Source organism: Catharus ustulatus, chromosome 2 (assembly GCF_009819885.2).
Source record: "Catharus ustulatus isolate bCatUst1 chromosome 2, bCatUst1.pri.v2, whole genome shotgun sequence".
In the NCBI taxonomy this organism is placed as follows: Eukaryota; Metazoa; Chordata; class Aves; order Passeriformes; family Turdidae; genus Catharus; species Catharus ustulatus.
Window position 1 is genome coordinate 32,920,466 of NC_046222.1, and position 17,805 is coordinate 32,938,270.

The 17,805-nt window shown below is 48.5% G+C and overlaps 1 protein-coding gene across 3 annotated transcripts in view; it reads right to left on the reverse strand.

Annotated features, from left to right (window-relative positions):
• The window catches only part of GAB2 (GRB2 associated binding protein 2), a 91,913-nt gene that overhangs the window by 38,317 nt on the left and 35,791 nt on the right, over positions 1 to 17,805 (reverse strand). For all 3 annotated transcript variants that reach the window (XM_033086385.1, XM_033086395.1, XM_033086389.2), the window contains one exon: positions 686 to 986. In XM_033086385.1, the coding sequence (XP_032942276.1) occupies positions 686 to 986 (301 nt within the window). Of the gene's footprint in view, positions 1 to 685; positions 987 to 17,805 lie in introns of those variants that run through there.

Sequence of the window (17,805 nt, forward strand, 5' to 3'; positions counted from 1 at the left end):
GGGATTTATGTGTGCCCTTGTGGAGCTGGGAAAGCAGAGGCAGCTCACCAGTGCTTAATGCAGAGGCTAGCCCAAGTGCAACTGAGTTTGGATGGTGGAGCACAACTCAGACAATAGGTCCCTCACTGCACATAAACTCCCTGGAGTTTTCCTTCCCCCCTCCCAATGCTTTCCCTGAGGGTCCCAGGAAAAGATGGGGATGCAGGTGCAGGAAGCATGTCTATTCTCCACATGAGAGCCTGCCAGCAGTGGAGACAACTGCAGTGGAAAGGAAAATGGTTCCAGTAAAGCTTCTCCCCCTACTTTATCAAGGGATTGAAACCTATGAGAGAGGAGGATTTTCACTGCTGGCTTCCACCACTCTCAAAGGGATTTTGGTGATGGGTAGGGGCAAAGGCTGCAGCTAAAAAAGTCCCCAAACACCACCAACTTCTTCTAAGAGATTGAAAGGTCTACAGTTATGAAGGGTATGGCTCTCACAGTAGCCAAGACAGCTCTTTAGATGTCAAAGGCAGGAAAGTCTCATGAAAGTTTCCCACATGTCCATCCATTTCCCACTTCAGCTCCCCCAGCCCTGTGACAGGCTGCATCCCCCTCCTATAGGTCTGATCTGAAAGAAGACCTGGGCCCATTGGGAGGACAGGAGAGAAGATACTCTCAGCCATGGGCCTGTCTCTCATGGTACCTGTGTTCTCCTCGGACTGGTTGAAGCCACAGATCTGGCAGATGCTGCGAACCCATTTGTTCATGTCGTCCTCCGTCTCAGCCACCAGGTAGAAGGTCCTGTCACTTGTCTTGATGTCGAAGATGTAGCTGTCTTGCAGCTCCTTCTTGTTGAAGGTGAGGCCTGCGTCCACTTGCTCGCAGAAATTGAGGTTGATGACACGCAGAGGTTTCTTGGAGTGGTCATTTTTGTAGTACTCCAGGACATCGGGGTCACCGCTCATCCGACCGCTGCGCAGGACGAACCAGCGTTTCTTCCATGCCTGAAACCAAGACAAGAACAAGCATGAACCCCACTGCTGAATCTGTGAGAGTGAAGAACCACTGCTAGGCACAGGGTGACACAGAGGAACAGAACACTTCTCCACATGGGGTGTTCTGGGATGCTGCTCAGGTGCTCACCTCTGCAACAGGTGCACAGACTCAGCTCAGTTCTTCAGTTTGATACTAAAATCCAGGAGAATTAAACACTGAAATAGCATCATAGCATAAGATGACCCCAAAAGGTGCCAGTCTTGAGGCTCAGAGGAATCTTGTTCCTACCCTACAGACATGCTCCCACGACACTTCTCTCCATGATGTGGGAGGAAATGCCCTTCTCTCCATGATATGGGATAATCTGTCCAGTGGCATTACTAGGTGCCACTATGCCAAAATGCCTTCCAGCAGCTCGGAGGAGCTGAGGGACTTTGGCTGCAGCACCCTGGGTGTCCTAACCTTCAGAAAAACCCCTGAGAGCATCACAGGATGTGTCTGCAGATACTGACCATGCCAATCTCTGTTTAAATGCCACAACAGAAAGAGTAATAAAACCAAAGGAGAACTGGTTTGTACTTTTAAATATCAGGAATAATGCCAGGGAGACCCACGGAGAATCCCAGCTTCATTTGTTTTTCAGCATTCTCTTCTCCCTGGCACATAGGAAACTCCTTAGCAAAGGAAAAGGTTATCATTGATCCTTCCAAGCACTGCTGACGGCAGCCCCTGCCAAACTACCTGCGGAATGGACTCAGGGGGCTGTGGAGTTTGAAGCAAACCAGCAAAACAAATGTCAGCCATCAGCCCTGGCCCTGAGAGCTGCAGCCCTGCTGCCCTCCCCACGCCAGACACAGCTGGGAGTCCAAAGGTGGGGGAATAGCCACAAGGATAATGTGTTAAGGACTAAACCTGAAATTACAGGGAGCATTGTGCAGGTGTAACCCCCAGGCCATGACGTGAGCAGCATGTTTCTTTGGGGTGTGCCCTGCATGAGGATCGTGGCACCCACGTGAGGGATGAACAGGGTGGAGGGACCACCTTGAGCTCCTCTCTTTTGCAGAGCTATGCTCCCTTGCAGAGGCCTCAGTTGCCATGGCCTAGGGAAGGATTACATCTAAGCATCATCCCTAAAGCAGCTTTGTTCAGGCTGTCTTTGAAGGCAGCAAAGGTTTGAGAGGTGCATGTGGATAAGTATGATGTGAATTATGACCAGTGCTCCTGCACTACCTGACACAGACCTCAGTTTGTACCTGAAGATGTCAAGGGATGAGATGTGAACCCCACCGTTCTGCCCAGGCTCTAGACAGTGGTGCTTTTTAAATAAGATTTACCTTCTTTATATTTATATATATAACCAGATTTGGAGTTCTGATGATTATAAGAGGTTGGGTTATGAGAAACACACAGTATTTCTAAGAAGGAAGAACAAACACCTTTAGCAATCCAAGAGAGGCACCAAGGCAAGCAGTGTGCTGGATGCCTCATGATGGGAATCTGTTAGATCTCAGCTAGCCAACTGCACCAGGATCCCACAGTTTTGGAGAATTTCATGACTGAAATAATGGTAAGAAACTCCTGTGATGTTTTCCCTGAACAGTCTGATTCAGACCATACTTCTCAAAAGCTTAAAAATAGCTTTTGTTGGTGTCTTTGAGATTTGTAATCAAATTAGTTTTGCACTAATTCTCAAAAGGGCTCCTGGTGCCAGGAAAGCAACTTCAGTGCAATCTTCCAAAGGCAGCGAAGCAGCAAATTGCTTAGCAAGAGGACGTGCAAGGCTAGCAGATTTTGGCTTAATCTCACCCACTTCTCATCAAAATGGCTGCTTTTGAGTGACAAAATAGACACACTGGAGCTGTGTCCATCAGGGAGGGGAAGAAACCAATTTCACCAGGCAGCAGCAATAATTTATTAGTCCATCTCCTGAAAATGGATCACCCAAATCATTGGGAAACAAACTCATGAACATTTTTCCCCTAGTTCTAGGTGGTAAATGTCCCGTTAGCTTCTTCCTGTTAACACTGAGTCATTTCTTTGCGGCCACCTGGCAGGGCTAAGACATGGGCATGCAGTGAGACGACTGCAAGAAGATGAAGTTGTGCAACCACAGGAACCAGCACCTGAATGCAGACATCCACCACCAGCTCTTGCTGCTTAGCTTGTTGCTTTCCAACCATCTAGAGTCCAGTCTTGCAGTCTCCCTTCATGGCTGAGACACTGCATTACAAATCCCACAAAGTGCAGAAACTAGACTCTGGAATTCACAGTTTTCATGGAAAAAACAGGGGGAAATGCTGCAAGCAAGACAAATGATGCTCCCACAATCTCTCTTTTTATCCTCAGTGTGAGAACCACAATTCCTTCAGTTCTCTCTGGTCTGTCTGGTAGCAATGAAAGGTACCACACAGTCAAGATCTGGCAGAGAAAACAGTGTAACACACACAGTCTGGTTGTTTTGGGTAAGCTTTAACATAGGCTGGTTGTGAAAGAATGGGTCTTGCAGGCACAATATTACTTGGAAAGCATCAGGAGGTGGAGGAGTATCATTGGAGGGTGGGACCACTGGACAGGGCAGGAGTCCCACAAGCCTGGGAAGACCACCCTGCCCATCTCTGTGTGGTGCCCTCCTGGTGATAAAGTCACTGGTGTTCTTCTAATACAGCTTCTGAGCCAGAGAAAGAGCTCATGGCAGCAGTCTAAGGACTGCCTGTCTTGGACAGGTGGCTGCAGGCAGCACAGCTGGAGGCATCTCCCACCACACTTCCCCGCAGCAGGACCAGCTGTTCCTGCCTCCTAAGATCAGCTTCCAAGCCAAAGGAATAAGCAATGATTGCTAGAAGAGAATGGAAGTAAAGAAATAGACAGGAACCTCCTTATTTCTGAGGACATTTTCTCTGAATTTTTGAGTGCTGGGCTCAGCAAGAGCATTTTATTTCTTCCCTGTGGATTTGCTATGCCTTTATCAGGACCAAGGCTCAGCCTGTGTTTGCCAGGCTGTGGCTGCTCTTGGGGCATCTCTTGGCAGTAACACAGTTTGCTCCAACATGTCACTATATGCAGCAAAGGATATGTAGTTTGCAGCATGTGGCTCATCCTCCTGGGACACCTATTTCCCCATTCAAAGCTACCAAAACCATCCAAATCTTCTACATTTAGACTTCCCTAGGATATCACCTTCCTGCAAGAGAGTGATTTAAGGGTCTACTGACCAGCAGCTATGACAGTGGTAAGATGTATGGGATCCATATGTGCATGCCAATCTTTTCTGATGCCAAACCAAGGGAGGATGTAACTCCATATGAGCCTAAGCACTCTTTCCAAGACCACCTTCTCCCAGCATGAAGCTGTGATGGCCAACAGGCATCTCATCCTCCACCTGAATTTTCCTTCTCTGCTCATTTCTACCTCTTCACAGCTCTTTTGAAGCCCATGCTGCCATCAGTCTGCTCCTGCCAAAACACTGTGCCTCCCTGACACGTGTTGTGAGCCAAGGGCTGTGTTTGTTTAACAGCTTTACAACTTGAGAGGCTAACAGCTTAACAGCCATAAAATGCTGCTTTGCAGCACAAATTTCCAGCTGTGCGGTCCTTTGACGGCATCAGGTTCCTTCACGGTTAAATTACGGCTGCCCAAGGTCCTTAATATCACTGAGAAATATTTTGACACTTGGCAAGTACTTCTTTTAGAGACTTGATTGTTAAAAAGTGCCCATCATGCTCTTATTGCTATGTGACTCCTCCCTGGGTGCTGAGAACCGCTGCTCAATTTTTTTCCACCTCAGTAGTGCCATGGCAAAGTGAAAGTTTACAAAATGGAACTCTTTCCAGCTGGATGCTACCTGGAGTTGGTTGTTTTATGGAGAGCTGGGTTGGCAGAGGTGAGGCAGTGCTGCTGGGTCCACTGGCTGAGTGTGCTTAGCAAGGATGTTCGGGGGGGGCTCAGGCAGTGGTTGGGACCCTTCCTGTTCCGTCTGCTGGGTGAGTGTGGTGGTTTGTAAAGAACCACAAGAGCCAAACCAAACAGGTGGCTGCTCTTGAGCAACTGAGATACCACCATGGGTGGTGGCAGATACCACCCACCACATGAAGACCCTCACGTCCCCTGTGGCTGTCCTGATGGTGCAATGCTGTGAAAGAGCTGGTGGCATCAGGGCAGAGAGAATCTGAGGCCTCCAAGTGCCTAATATTCCAAATGCTTTGACTGATAGCCCAGAGAGAGGCTTTATTAACTATGGTTATAGTGAGGGACATTCAGACAGCATCTTCCTCTCTGCTCTCCTGTTCTCTGCAAAGTGAACACACAGATCCAGCCTATATGCTGTTTCAGAAAACAAAAGAAAAGAGGTGAAGAAAATAATAATTTAAATTTCAGTAAAGCCAGGTATCCATCCCCAGGGATGCCACAAAAATTACATAGTGAGAAGGAATCGAGTAATGACAACATGGAAAGGTGGCTCTTGGTGGGGCCTGTAGGAGTGGCTACCCAGTATTATCTTAGCTCCTAAGTGAGGAGCTTGAAACAGTCAGAGACTGTTAGCTTTGGGCTGAAAGGGGTGTTCTTTCAATTGGGAGAGGAGAGGAGAAGAGAGGAGAGGAGAGGAGAGGAGAGGAGAGGAGAGGAGAGGAGAGGAGAGGAGAGGAGAGGAGAGGAGAGGAGAGGAGAGGAGAGGAGAGGAGAGGAGAGGAGAGGAGAGGAGAGGAGAGGAGAGGAGAGGAGAGGAGAGGAGAGGAGAGGAGAGGAGAGGAGAGGAGAGGAGAGGAGAGGAGAGGAGAGGAGAGGAGAGGAGAGGAGAGGAGAGGAGAGGAGAGGAGAGGAGAGGAGAGGAGAGGAGAGGAAAGGAGAGGAGAGGAGAGGAGAGGAGAGGAGAGGAGAGGAGAGGAGAGGAGAGGAGAGGAGAGGAGAGGAGAGGAGAGGAGAGGAGAGGAGAGGAGAGGAGAGGAGAGGAGAGGAGAGGAGAGGAGAGGAGAGGAGAGGAGAGAACCTGTGTATTTCCCAAGAAATCTCTCTGTCCTCTTTCTTCTGCCCCTGACACCAACTTCATGCCCACCAGCACTGCACACCAGCAGTGTGAAATAAACCTTCCAAAATCTGATCTGACACAAATCACAGGATTTTATCCAAGCTGGCAGGCAGGATGAGTGACCTAGCCATGACATCAGGCAAATTTCTCACACAGATTAAGCTGAGGACAGTGATTCAAGCAGGAAACCCCACAGAAGGGCAACCAGGTGCTTGTGTCCCAAATTTGTTCAGAACCAGAGAGGCTCTGGGTGCAGGATGGCTGCTGCAGGATTGCCCTTGTGGCCACCAGCCGCCAATGGGGGTGCCACCATATGCACAGAATGCCATGAGTTTTTCCCAGACACACAGTTTTCACTCTACAGTGCAGATGAGTTTTGCACCCCATTGAACACATTCTCCCTCTGGCTCCTGGCACATCTTGTGTGGCAGAGAGGAGTTCACACTTCAGGAGCATGTGAGAAAAACCACAACACCTGGAAAGCTCTCAGTGTTCTTCCCAGTCACTGTGTCACCTTGATGTCCCCTTCAGGCTGCCACTCCTGGGAAAGGGGGATAGAGATGACAGGGGCGTGCTGAGAGCATGTTTTGGGTGGCTTAGGTCCTTCAGTGGTGCTACTGCTTTTGCCATCTGCAACAATGCAGCTGTTGGATAGCTGTGTACCCCAGCACCAGGGTGGATCCTGTCCTGCCCACCCCTCCCCACAGCCCCGCAGCAGGAACAGTCCCCTATTGCGGCTGGTGCTACCAGCATCAGCGAGTGAAGCCCATACAGGAGGATTGCAGAATAACCTACTGGTGACCTGTATAATAATGTTGCCTTCCTCTGTGTCCCTGGAGGCCTTTTATCTCGTCTGATGGACAGGAGGATGCTGGTTTTATTATTCATACAAGAACACCTCTCCCCTCCCTGTGTTCAAAGGAAATGTGGCTGGGAAGTCGATTTGTAAGCAGCAAGAAAGCCCCCTCTGTCTGTGCAGGTAATGTTTGTGCTGGCTGGCTGCCCCCACACAGCCCCAGTGTCCCCGGTTCCCAGAGCAAACAGGAGCTCCCTGAGCCCCACTCCTGCCCTCCCAGATCCCCCGTGGTTCTCCCTGCCCCCTGCCCACTCACAGCACCTTTCCACACGATGCTGGGACCAGACAGGCCCCAGCCCCGCTGCTGGCACCTTCAAAGGGATGGAGACTGCTGGCTGCTAACCAGGCTGCAGCCGTGGCTGAGTTCACGGGGGTTCATTAGCAGCAGCGCTTTGGGGGAGGCGTGAGTGGCAGCGCTGAGACCTGTGGGGCACGGGAAACCTGCTGGGGTACAGAGCCTCTTCCTTGCTGAGGAATAGAGGGAAGGTGATGCAAAAAAAAAGAAAAAGCAAAAAAACCAATCCAACCCAGTGTGTATCTCAGGCTGTCAAACTGACCTTCCCTCCCGGGATGTTTTTCCCCCCGCTCCTGGAGGTGTAATTAGGCTTCAGAGCACATGCGGAATCACTGCATGCGACATCCACCCAAGGGCAGCAGAGCCAGCAGGAGCGTCCTGCATCACTCAGGCCGGCTGAGAGGCGGTTTCAAGGAGGCGAGGCACAAACACAGGCTAAAGCCTATTTATTTTAAAGATAATTTTAAAAGCATAAGCTTCATAAACAGCCCCTGCCATCAGAGATGTTTGCTACCAGGGAAGGAAGGGTGTGGGATGGCTCGGAGCTGCAGGTACACTGGTGTGAGCTGGAGGACCTGCTCCCCACCTCTGCCCCCTGTGAATGGGACAGTAACACAGCAGTGACACGATGCACAAAACATTTCCCTCCGTGTTTGTTTTACAGGAGTCCTCTGGTTGAAAATATTTCAGTAGCTTTGTGCTGCATGGTCAATCTTAGGAAAATAAAGATTTATCTCTGGGATGTGAGGGCACTGACAGCATTTTTGATGGGATGCTGGACCGCCTGATTAAGGATGGGATGGAAAAATAAAATACCAATCAGGGAGACTCTAATTACAAGCTGTGACTGTCTGAGAATGAAGGACACGGCAGGTCCAGGAGTGCTCCTGTCTGGAGGGTGTGGAAAGGATGGACTCAAATTACTGGGAGAAGCATGGGGCATGAGATGCGATGGAAAATTTTCATTAGATGTAAGGAAAAGGCTTCACAATGAGGGGCAGAAGAACAAAAAACCCAGATGGGGTGATTTCTATCTTTGGAGATGTTCAGAACCTGCCTGGACAAAACCAGGAGTAACATGATTTACCTCCAGACTCGGCCCTAACTTCAAGCTAGACCCACCTTGAGTGGGAGTTGGTTCAGAGAACTCCAAAGGTCTCTTCTGACCTCAGTTATCTCCAAATTGTAATTATTCTTCCATAATCAGGTCCAGTCCTGGTGAGGAGTGTTGAACTTGTCATATGGAGACTTGATGAGACCACTCAGACTCAGTCCTGATGTGGGACCAGTACAGCCTCTCATCCCACATCCACCCACAGCATTTAGCATGGGAATAGGCAGCACTGGCATTTTTCAACTCTCATTTACTAAAGCAACTTTTTCTGGGTAATTCCTTCTGCTGAAAGCTGCAGGGCACCTTTGCAAGTGGGAAGGTGCTAGGAAAGCAAGGGGTTCACAGGAAGAACCTGGAGCCCAGCTCTTGCCTCGGGGCTGGTTGCAAATTGTCCATGTGCAGAGCCTCCAGTGCATTCCTGCCGCTGTGCATGGATTTTGTTATCTGGAATTATTTCCTACTATTCAGCCCTGTTCTGTATTCCGCTCTGTTATTCCTAGTTGAAATCTCTCCCATCGCCCTGCTGTGGCACCTCCTTTGTGGGGCACTGGAGCAGCACCCAGAGGAGGTGCAGGCAGGTGGCTGGTGTGGCATGGACAGAGCCAGTGGCTCCCTGGAGAGCTACAGGATACCCAGACTTGTACTCTGTGGCCTCTTTGAAGGCTGACAGGACACGGGCCTGCAGCAACCAAACAGGATGTCCCAGCAGCCTGTGATGTGATATTTCACTTGTCATACATATCATGATACTACAGCTACACTTATTTTACATGATGCACATCGAGGCTGCTGCTCTCCAGGTCTGCTTGCAAAACCCAGCTGCCACCACTGGCTACACTCAACCCCGTGCTCAAGAGCTGAACAACACACCAGAGCAAGTCAGCCTGCTCTGTGTGAGCACAAGAGCGAGAGCAGAGTTCAGTTTGCTTTTTCAACTCTGGGTTTCTGGAAGCAAAAGCAAGCTGCTCAGAGATTTTTCTTCCCTCCTGAGACTCTGGTATCAGTCTCTGATAACAGCTTTCCCGGCCATTACACAAGCAGGGTTGGACATGGGAACGCAGCATGAATAAATGACTTGGAGCAAAGCATTTCGATAACTGAGTTTTTCTAGCTTTCTGGCCTCTGCAAGAGCAAAATAAATTCCACAGCACTGTCAGCAGTTTCCCTTCCCTCAGTCCTAGCTTTGGGCTACCTTGAATTCCTGCCCTCACTGCCCAGAGAAGCCGTGCATGCCCCACCCCTGGAAGTTTACCAGGTCAGGTTGTATGGGGCTTAGAGTGACCTGCTCTAGTGAAGGTGTCCCTGCCTGTGGCAGAGGGGCTGGAACTAGATGGTCTTTAAGGTCCCTTCCAACCCAAACCATTCTATAATTCTGTGAACAGCGATCTGCTCCAAAAGCACCCATTCTGTGCTGGCAGGAACCACAGTTCCTGCCCCAGGTTTCTCTGGCAAATGTACACCAGCCTCTGCTCACGAAGGGCTCATTGCACAGATGAGTTACCCCATGAGTGCCCAGTGATGGGCATCTTGAGACAAAACAGCACTGCACATGTCCCCTCTGCCTTCTCCTGGAGGTTGTGAATGTTGTCCCACCCTGTGTCAACTCTTGCCAGCCCTCTGTGATACCCAGGAAGATGCTCAAGAGAGGACAAGGTTTACTTTCATCAGACTTGGGCTTGGCTGAGGAAAATTTCAAGGCAGAGCATTTTGGGGTTTCTTTTGTCCCACATCAATGAGCATCCATGACACCCAGAGGCAGAAAGGGAAGGGGCTACTATCTATTCCCTATCAGTGAACCCTTTCCAAGCTCCAAACATTTCTTGTGTTTCAAAGCAAGGTTGAATTAAAGCAGCAATTTTGAACAAAGCAAAGAATCTGAAAAAGCCAATTTGAGATTTAGTTTAAATCAGCTGGAGATACACACCCATGTCAGCTCTAGCAGTGAATCCTGTAATTGAACTGCTCTGCCCTCAATCTCTCAGGTGAAGGCAGATGGAAATACAGATGGACTTAGAATTGGATATCAGGAATGAGAGGTGTGTCAGGATGCTTCCCCCTTCCCTTGGCATGCCACTTCCTTTGTTTAAAGGTTGTAGAAGAAGTGCCTTACAAGGTGATACCGAGACTCTTCTGAGCTTAACAGGCTCTATGCACAGCAAAGACCATCCCAAATTTGGTTTGATACAATGAGCTGGAGATATCATGGGGGTGAAGCTGATAGTAAAGTGTGAGGATGTTTTTCCTGTCATCTAAAGGAGTCTGGCTTGTAGCAGGATATTTGGGGTAGGCTTGCCTTGCCAGGGATAATTTCTAATTTTAGAAAAGCTCTAAGGCTTGTTAATTTTCAGCCACTTTAATGAGCTGTCTCATCATCTGTAACCACTTCCAGCTCAACTAACCTCTGCAACAGGAGAAATTAGCTTAATTTGGCTCATGTTGAACTCACAGTCTGACAACCCTCTGCACCTCCTCATGGTAGCTGTCTGGGTGGCAGACCAACATCACAGTTACTGGCACAAAGGGGGCAACAAGGAAGATCTAAGGGCTGTGATGGTTTCTCTGTAATTAGTGAGACAGGTCTGGAAAAGGGTCAGCATAGGAGAGATGCTTAGGAAACCATCAGTAGCAGGGAGAAGGTGATGGAGATGACCTACTCACTCTGGTCTAAGACAAGAATAAAAGGCTATCACAGGAAAGCAACAGGAGCCAGGCTTGGGGCACACTAAAGGAGACTTCTCTTCAGGCAACAGTAATGACCTTGCTGAAGGATGCTCAGGGGAATTCAAGTTTAGCTGGCCCCAACGGGAGACTGAACAAGGTCACAGAAACAAAATCCCCCCAAGGTCACTGAGTGCCACCCTGTGTGATGACGGATGCCTGCAATGAAAACTAACAACAGGGAAATACTACGAGGAGGAGGAGGGAGTCTTGCCAGCCTAGATGCTGACCACTGTGCAACATTCCACACTAAAAGGACTTGGGAGTGACCCTCTATGGATGATCAAATGTGCCAGGCTTGGAAAGGGCAAGGGAGACAGTACTGTTCACACCAACCCTCACTGCAGAGCTCAACCCTCGTGGCTCCACATGGTGCCCTTGCTTTGCTCCGGGAAACGTGGGTGTTTCCCTTTTGGCAAGACAGAGAGGCAGGAGGCTGTGAAGCCAAACACATCAAATGTGGGCAAAAATGAGAAATGAAGCCAAAAGCTCTATGAGAAAGATAGCTCTGTGGAGATCAGCACCAATGGCACTCACCCATCAGCTGTATTCTCATGGTTTAGTTGATTTTAGGGCCTCAGGTTTATTCCTACAGCTTGAAAGGAGACTCTGAATGAGTGGATTCCCTGATGCTTCATAACATGTAAGCTCGTGTGAAAGCCCTTCCTTAGCTAAAAATGATTTCTCTCCTCTTCCAGCTCACCCTTTTGGATGAAACTCGTGGAGACTTAATTATCTTGTCCTTCTGTCAGGCCCCTCTGAAACCCACTGGGGGGTTCGCTGGTTTCCAGGAGACACTCACAGAAAGCACATGCACACACAGACACTCCCCAAGGCTCTCCCTCAGCCCTGCCAGCCCACAGCTCTGCCCACTGCTCTGCTGACAGGCACTGTGCTCAGGCAGAAGGGCTAACGGGTTGGAGGGCAGTGGGGGATAATTCAGGGGACACATGGGGACAACCCTAAATCTGCACCGTGCAAGGGTCCAGACCTTACCTGTTGCACAGCTGGTTGAGGGTGGCCAGCTAAAACATGCAGACTGCCTGCTACAGTGAGGTATGTCTTTCCAGATGTGTCCAATAGCCAAAACATCTGTCAGTGACAACACTTGGTTGGGGTCTGTGTTGAGTCCTTACAACACTTCCAGTTCCACAACCCTGTGCCTACAAAAGGAAATTTTCTCCAAGTTCCCCCATACCTGTGAGAATTACAGATTCAGGCAGTTCAGGACTCCTCAGGTCCCTTCTAACCTGAATTATTCTGACTGTAAACTGATTTCTTTTATATCACAGGCTTTTAATTAAGTGCACATTTATGCCCATATGGACCCCATTAACTGATCATTTGTCCTCATATTTAGTCACCACCTCCAGAAAGAAAAGAACAAGCAAGGAGTTGCTTCCAATCTGTCACTTTGTGGGTTTGACATCTTGCAAAGGGCTCTCATGATGCCCTTTTCCACTAGACTGGAGCTCCCTTAGCATGTTCACAGAGAGAAAATATCACAGTGACCTGGCTATTCCAACCATCTCTTCCAGGAAACTAACCAGCTGCCAGTCTATGATTTTCTGTGCTAAACACAATTTCTGCAATGCTGTCATGTTTCTTTTCTTCCTTTTCAGCATCAACATTAGCACTCAGCTACTCTAACACATTTTGCTGTTGTTGCACGTAAGGAAAAATAAATGCACCTCCTACCCCTTCATTTAGACATCAAAGGTCACTGTAGCTGTTTCTGCCTCAGCCTCAGCTCACATCAGGAGCTGCTCACGCAGTTTCTACAAAACCCAGAAAACCCTGCATTTGGTGATTCATTGCCCCTTTCTGTAGGAACAATCTTATTTCTTTCTCCTTTGATGGTCAATTTTGCATTGGGTTGTCTTCTAACATATTTTTTCCAAGTTGCTCTGCTTGCCAAGTGATCCAGACTGCCCTGTCTAATGAATTTGTCTTCAACATTTACTGTTTCATTACCCTTTGTGCCACTGGCAGCTTCTCCCCACAGGAGCCATTAGATCTGCTTCACTTAGGGAAAGGCTGAGACTTAGTATTAATCCCTGAAAAACAGCATGAAGAAGAGCCCCATTTGTGGGTGACATCTTCCTGGGATCTACCAGGTTTTAATTCATTTGCCAGGTGCTTGGGGCTGTATGGACTAAGCCTTCACTGCCTGACAGCTCACCTGACAGCAGCAGACCTGTGGGCTCCACAATTTGGCCCAGGATTGATGCTGGGCATTGACCTATTGCTGCCTAGGGAGTCCCTTCTGAGCTTTTCTTCTGCCTTCTCGACAGGAAGCAACTCCCTTAATCAGGATTAACCTAACCTGTCTCTCCCCATATCTGGAAAGCTGTGGCCTTCTTTTTCCATGTTTTGGTGGAAAGGTGAGAAGACCACTGCCTCCTGGACCTCCATGTGCTTTTCATATTGCTCTGCTCATCTTTTCCTCCAATACCAGATTTTCAAACCTCTCCATGGCTCTTCAGTGATGGGAACCCTTACGAAAATCAAGGGAAGATGGCCATTGAGAGTTTTGGTTGCAGTAGAAGGCTTTAGGAGATCTAGTTTCCAGAGACCATCCACAAAGATTCTGGAAGAGAGCAAGGAAAGCCCTTGGTTTCCTCGCAGGAGGAAAGACCATCCCCAAAAGGTAGCACCTCAAAGGCAGGTGACCAGGGTTTTACAAGTGCTGCAAGAGCAGATGACTGGGCATTGGCAGAGTCTATTATGGCCTTCAGGAACAGCAGTCAACATAGGGCTGAGGCACTTGATTAACCACGTATCTGCCCCAGACTTTGCCTTTTGCCAGCAAACAAAGCCCAGGGAAGATATTTCTGAGCTCAAATACTCTGTCTGGCTCTGGGAACTCAAGTGCACATAATAGGTCACTTGAACAGTTGTATGGTTTAGTCAACATGGATGTGAAGATGACCCCTTCAAAGACAACCTACTCCTAATGAACAGTCACATCACTATTGTCATCTAAATATTAGAGACTATAGAAGCCCTTGCAGTTGTATATTTGGGATGCTACAGGGTTTCGGCTCGTTCCTGTTTCCCATCTGACCAACAGCACAGTGAGAACATTCAGTATTCTGATTCTGACCTGAAGAATGGCCACACATCGGGCTGGACAGGGCAGAAAAATAACCTGGGATCATGGTGACAGATTGCCTTATTCAATTACTTCTTTAAAATCAAGGAAGCCAAAGGGAAGTAAATCATCTGAGATGCTGAAAAACACTTCACAACAGTCAAAGATCTACCAGATCAACAGGCCTGTTTTGTGTGGATTAGCCTTTTCTCCTTAAATTTAAATGATTCCATTAAAAGTGGCTGCAGCCAGATACAACTGAGGTAGTCTACTGTTTCCCCTGATTGATCACACAACTCTCTTCATTTTGAAAACCCAGTTGGAAGCCCAGCTTGAAGCCTGTGTGCCTCAGGCTTCAAAGGAGTGGACAGCAGGGTGGGTACTAATTCCACATTACCAGCACTGCATAGCAGTTCCTCCATCTGCCCATTAATGTGTGTTCACAAACTGATAACAACACTTGTATCAGTGGGCTGAAACAGGGCTAGCTCTGTTTTGTCCCGATGGCATGGATATGGTCATCGGTGCAGGATGATGCCCACCACCTCTCCCTCCACTGGAATCCCAATGGCCACTGACCCAGCTGTTGACCCCATCAATAGCTGAAAAGCCTTCCCAAAAGCAGCAAACGTCTCTCCTTTCATGTATTATTAAAATTCTCACTGGTTAATTTATTAGGGCACTACTTTGCACTGGGAAAAATGACCTCTTTGTTGACCCACTTACACATGTTCCACTCCAACACAAAACCGTCAGAAGGGCGAAAGGGAGAGCTGGGGAAGTTGTGTGCAGACTGATGTCCTTTGTCTCAGTGAGAGAGCTCCAGGATGGAAGTGCCGGGACTCCCTGGCACGAGAGCAAAGGGTTAGACACAAGTCTTCACAGACCAAACCACAAAGGAAACATTCAGCCCCTGTGCCAAATGGACACAGCCAGAGAAACAAGACTTCCCGGTCCCACTTCCTAGGCAGTGCTCATCCTTCCCTGAACCTGTGGGTTTGGGAAAGAAACCTTGATTTCTCCCCATGTTGCCTCCTCTAACAACCTAAATGGAAAACATGATGAAGGGTGGTGGATGAACCCATCCACAGTGGTGCGATTTGCTCTTGAGGCAGCAAGGGTGCATCCTGGTCACCCTCCAGGCAAAGGCATCCAGACCCCAGACTCTCCTCTTACCTGCTCTTGCATTTCTTAGCAAGAGAATCACTAGATTTGCTCCACAGAAATCCCTGAATCAAACTAACTCATATGGATGTGGAGGAGCAGGGCACTGCTGAGCAAAAGCCAAAGCGACAGCGCAAAGAGCACTCAGCACCGAAAGTAGCCCTGTAAGTGAAACGAGCAGGATTAGCTGTCATTAGGTCTTGTTTTTTCCATTAGTGTCATAAAGATAAAGCTGCTCTCCTCCCAGAAAGGCAGCCTGCAAAGTGTTCAAGCTCTACAGGACTCAGGTTATTAGAGAGGACACAAAAGCTCCATTTGCTTTCATCACTGAGAAAGCACCTGGAAAGTGCAGCAATGACAAAAAGACACCACAAGATGCCTTCAGACCTGGGGGCACTGGGAACTCCATCCTGTGCCCTGCTCATTGCCCTGACTATCACACCAGATTCCTGCTAGGGAGTATATTAAAGCTCAAATGCTTTTTTTGTGGCTCATTCTTATGTGATGCTCTTTATCTCGAGCAAAGTGACTGCCAAATAACTTTGATACTAAGGGAATAAGCAAAGAAAGGCTCATGAGGATACCTAAAAAGTATATGAAATTTCACCCCTAAAGAAATGACCTGGAGGAAGGACCTTGGAGATAGACATGCAACACATTAACTTCTGCTTATTCTTAGTTTCATAAAGCTCACATACCCTGGGTGTTAGATGAGTTGAAATACCAGAATGGTAGTGAACAGAATAAATTGCAGCAGAAGGCTGAATGCAATATTGGGAGGCAGCAGCTTGCAAGATCTGATTCTGCAGCTGCTGTTAATCTGTCAAAAGCCCCTGGAGAAAGGGGATTTTACCCTGTTGTGCCACCTTTTTCCGAGTATCAAATAAAGACTCAAACTCAGAAGGATGTTACAAAACAATGACTGAACTGCCATCTGCAAAAATACTTCGGGGGTGGAAAACGCAGTTATATGATGGTTGAGGAGTAATTTTTCTCCCTGCACCGGTTCTGCAAACCGAGAGGTAGAAAACAGCGCGTGGGAACCTGAACCTGCAGCAAAGAGGGGTGGAAGGAGCAGTAACTGATGAGTTTTATTGCAGGATGTGTTAATCATCTCTCTAGACGATGGACTGGGATGGGGGTGGAGGACTTGGCAGCTGGGATTTGAGATGTATTTGTAATGCTAACACACATCTGGGATCCATCCCTGGAACAGGAACACCGTGTCTGGACCAGGCAGGCCAGAAGAAAATGTTCTTTGTGGCCAACCTTCATGAAGGACCTGACCTGCTGAGCCAAGTGTGGCCTTCAGAGGTGTCCCTCAAGCAATCTGGGGTCATGAAATACCAGAGATACTTTCCAAAGGGAGCATGGAATTTCTCTGAGTGATTTACTCAGAAGCTGTAAGGACTGTTCTTGCATGGACTGCCATGGAAAAACAGATCCTCTGTGAGCCCTTGTCCCAAATTCGTTGGCAGGGCAGGCTGAGCTTGGTGATCTGGTGGCTCAGGTCTGTGCACAGTGAAGTTCAAATATGTTTTCACATCTGTTTTAGGGTGCTGCACCTCCATCCCAGCATTGCTCAATTCAAATTTTCCTGCTTACCTGACACACTGGTGCATCTCTCCCTCCATATTTCAGTGCAGTTATCTTTGGCTCACAGTAGTGAGCAGGTGACCAAAGGTGTGGGCAGAGGCATGCAGGCATGCCATGATCAGAGATTGCACCTAGAGTCACTGTGTCCCTGCACAGGCCCCTATTTACAAACTTCTTTGGAGGTATTTAATCTTCAGAAAGCAACACTAATAAAATATGGGACTTCTTTGGCTGTGCTGGAGAATGCATGAAGTACATGGCTTTTCTGCACCAACTTGCATAGGGTGTTTGGTTTGGGAAACAAAGATGGGGAGTTTACACTAGTATCTGATACCTCAGATTCCCTGGCTGGGTGTTTCCAACGATATGTTTTTCCAAGGATATTCCCTGTGCTCTGCAAGAGTCAGAGGGAAGGCACTCCTTATTACATCACCTCTTGATGTGCAGGGGATCCCATTGCATTTGCTGAGAACTTCCTGAATGCCCTGTGCATCCCTGCATTCCCAGTCCAGCCTGATGCTGCCCCACCAAGCTGCAGCAGCCCTGCTGCACATGGTTTGTGTTGACTCTATGGATGCCCTTTGCGAGTTCAAGTGGTTTCTGCAGCTGTGTAAATAGGAGTGAAGCCCATGATGGATCCCTGACCTGTCTACATGTGGCCTCCTCACCCTCCCACCAGCAAGGATCAGCAAGGAAGACCCTGCTGGGTTCTCCACCCTGAGAAAACACTGGAGACCAGCTGTCCTTTACAGCAAGGGTGGGCTCCACATGTAGCCCAGACACTTCTGATAATCGCTCTTAGCATCCCAGGATGCAGAAGAAAGTCCAACACCAAACCAAGGATGTCTCCATGCTACAGCCAGCAAAATCAAGTGAGAGAGACTAACAGCAGGAGCATGGAAGAAGGGAGAATTGGAACATCTGCTAGCAAGACCAGTCTGTGCTTCAGAGTTGTCTGATTATGTCT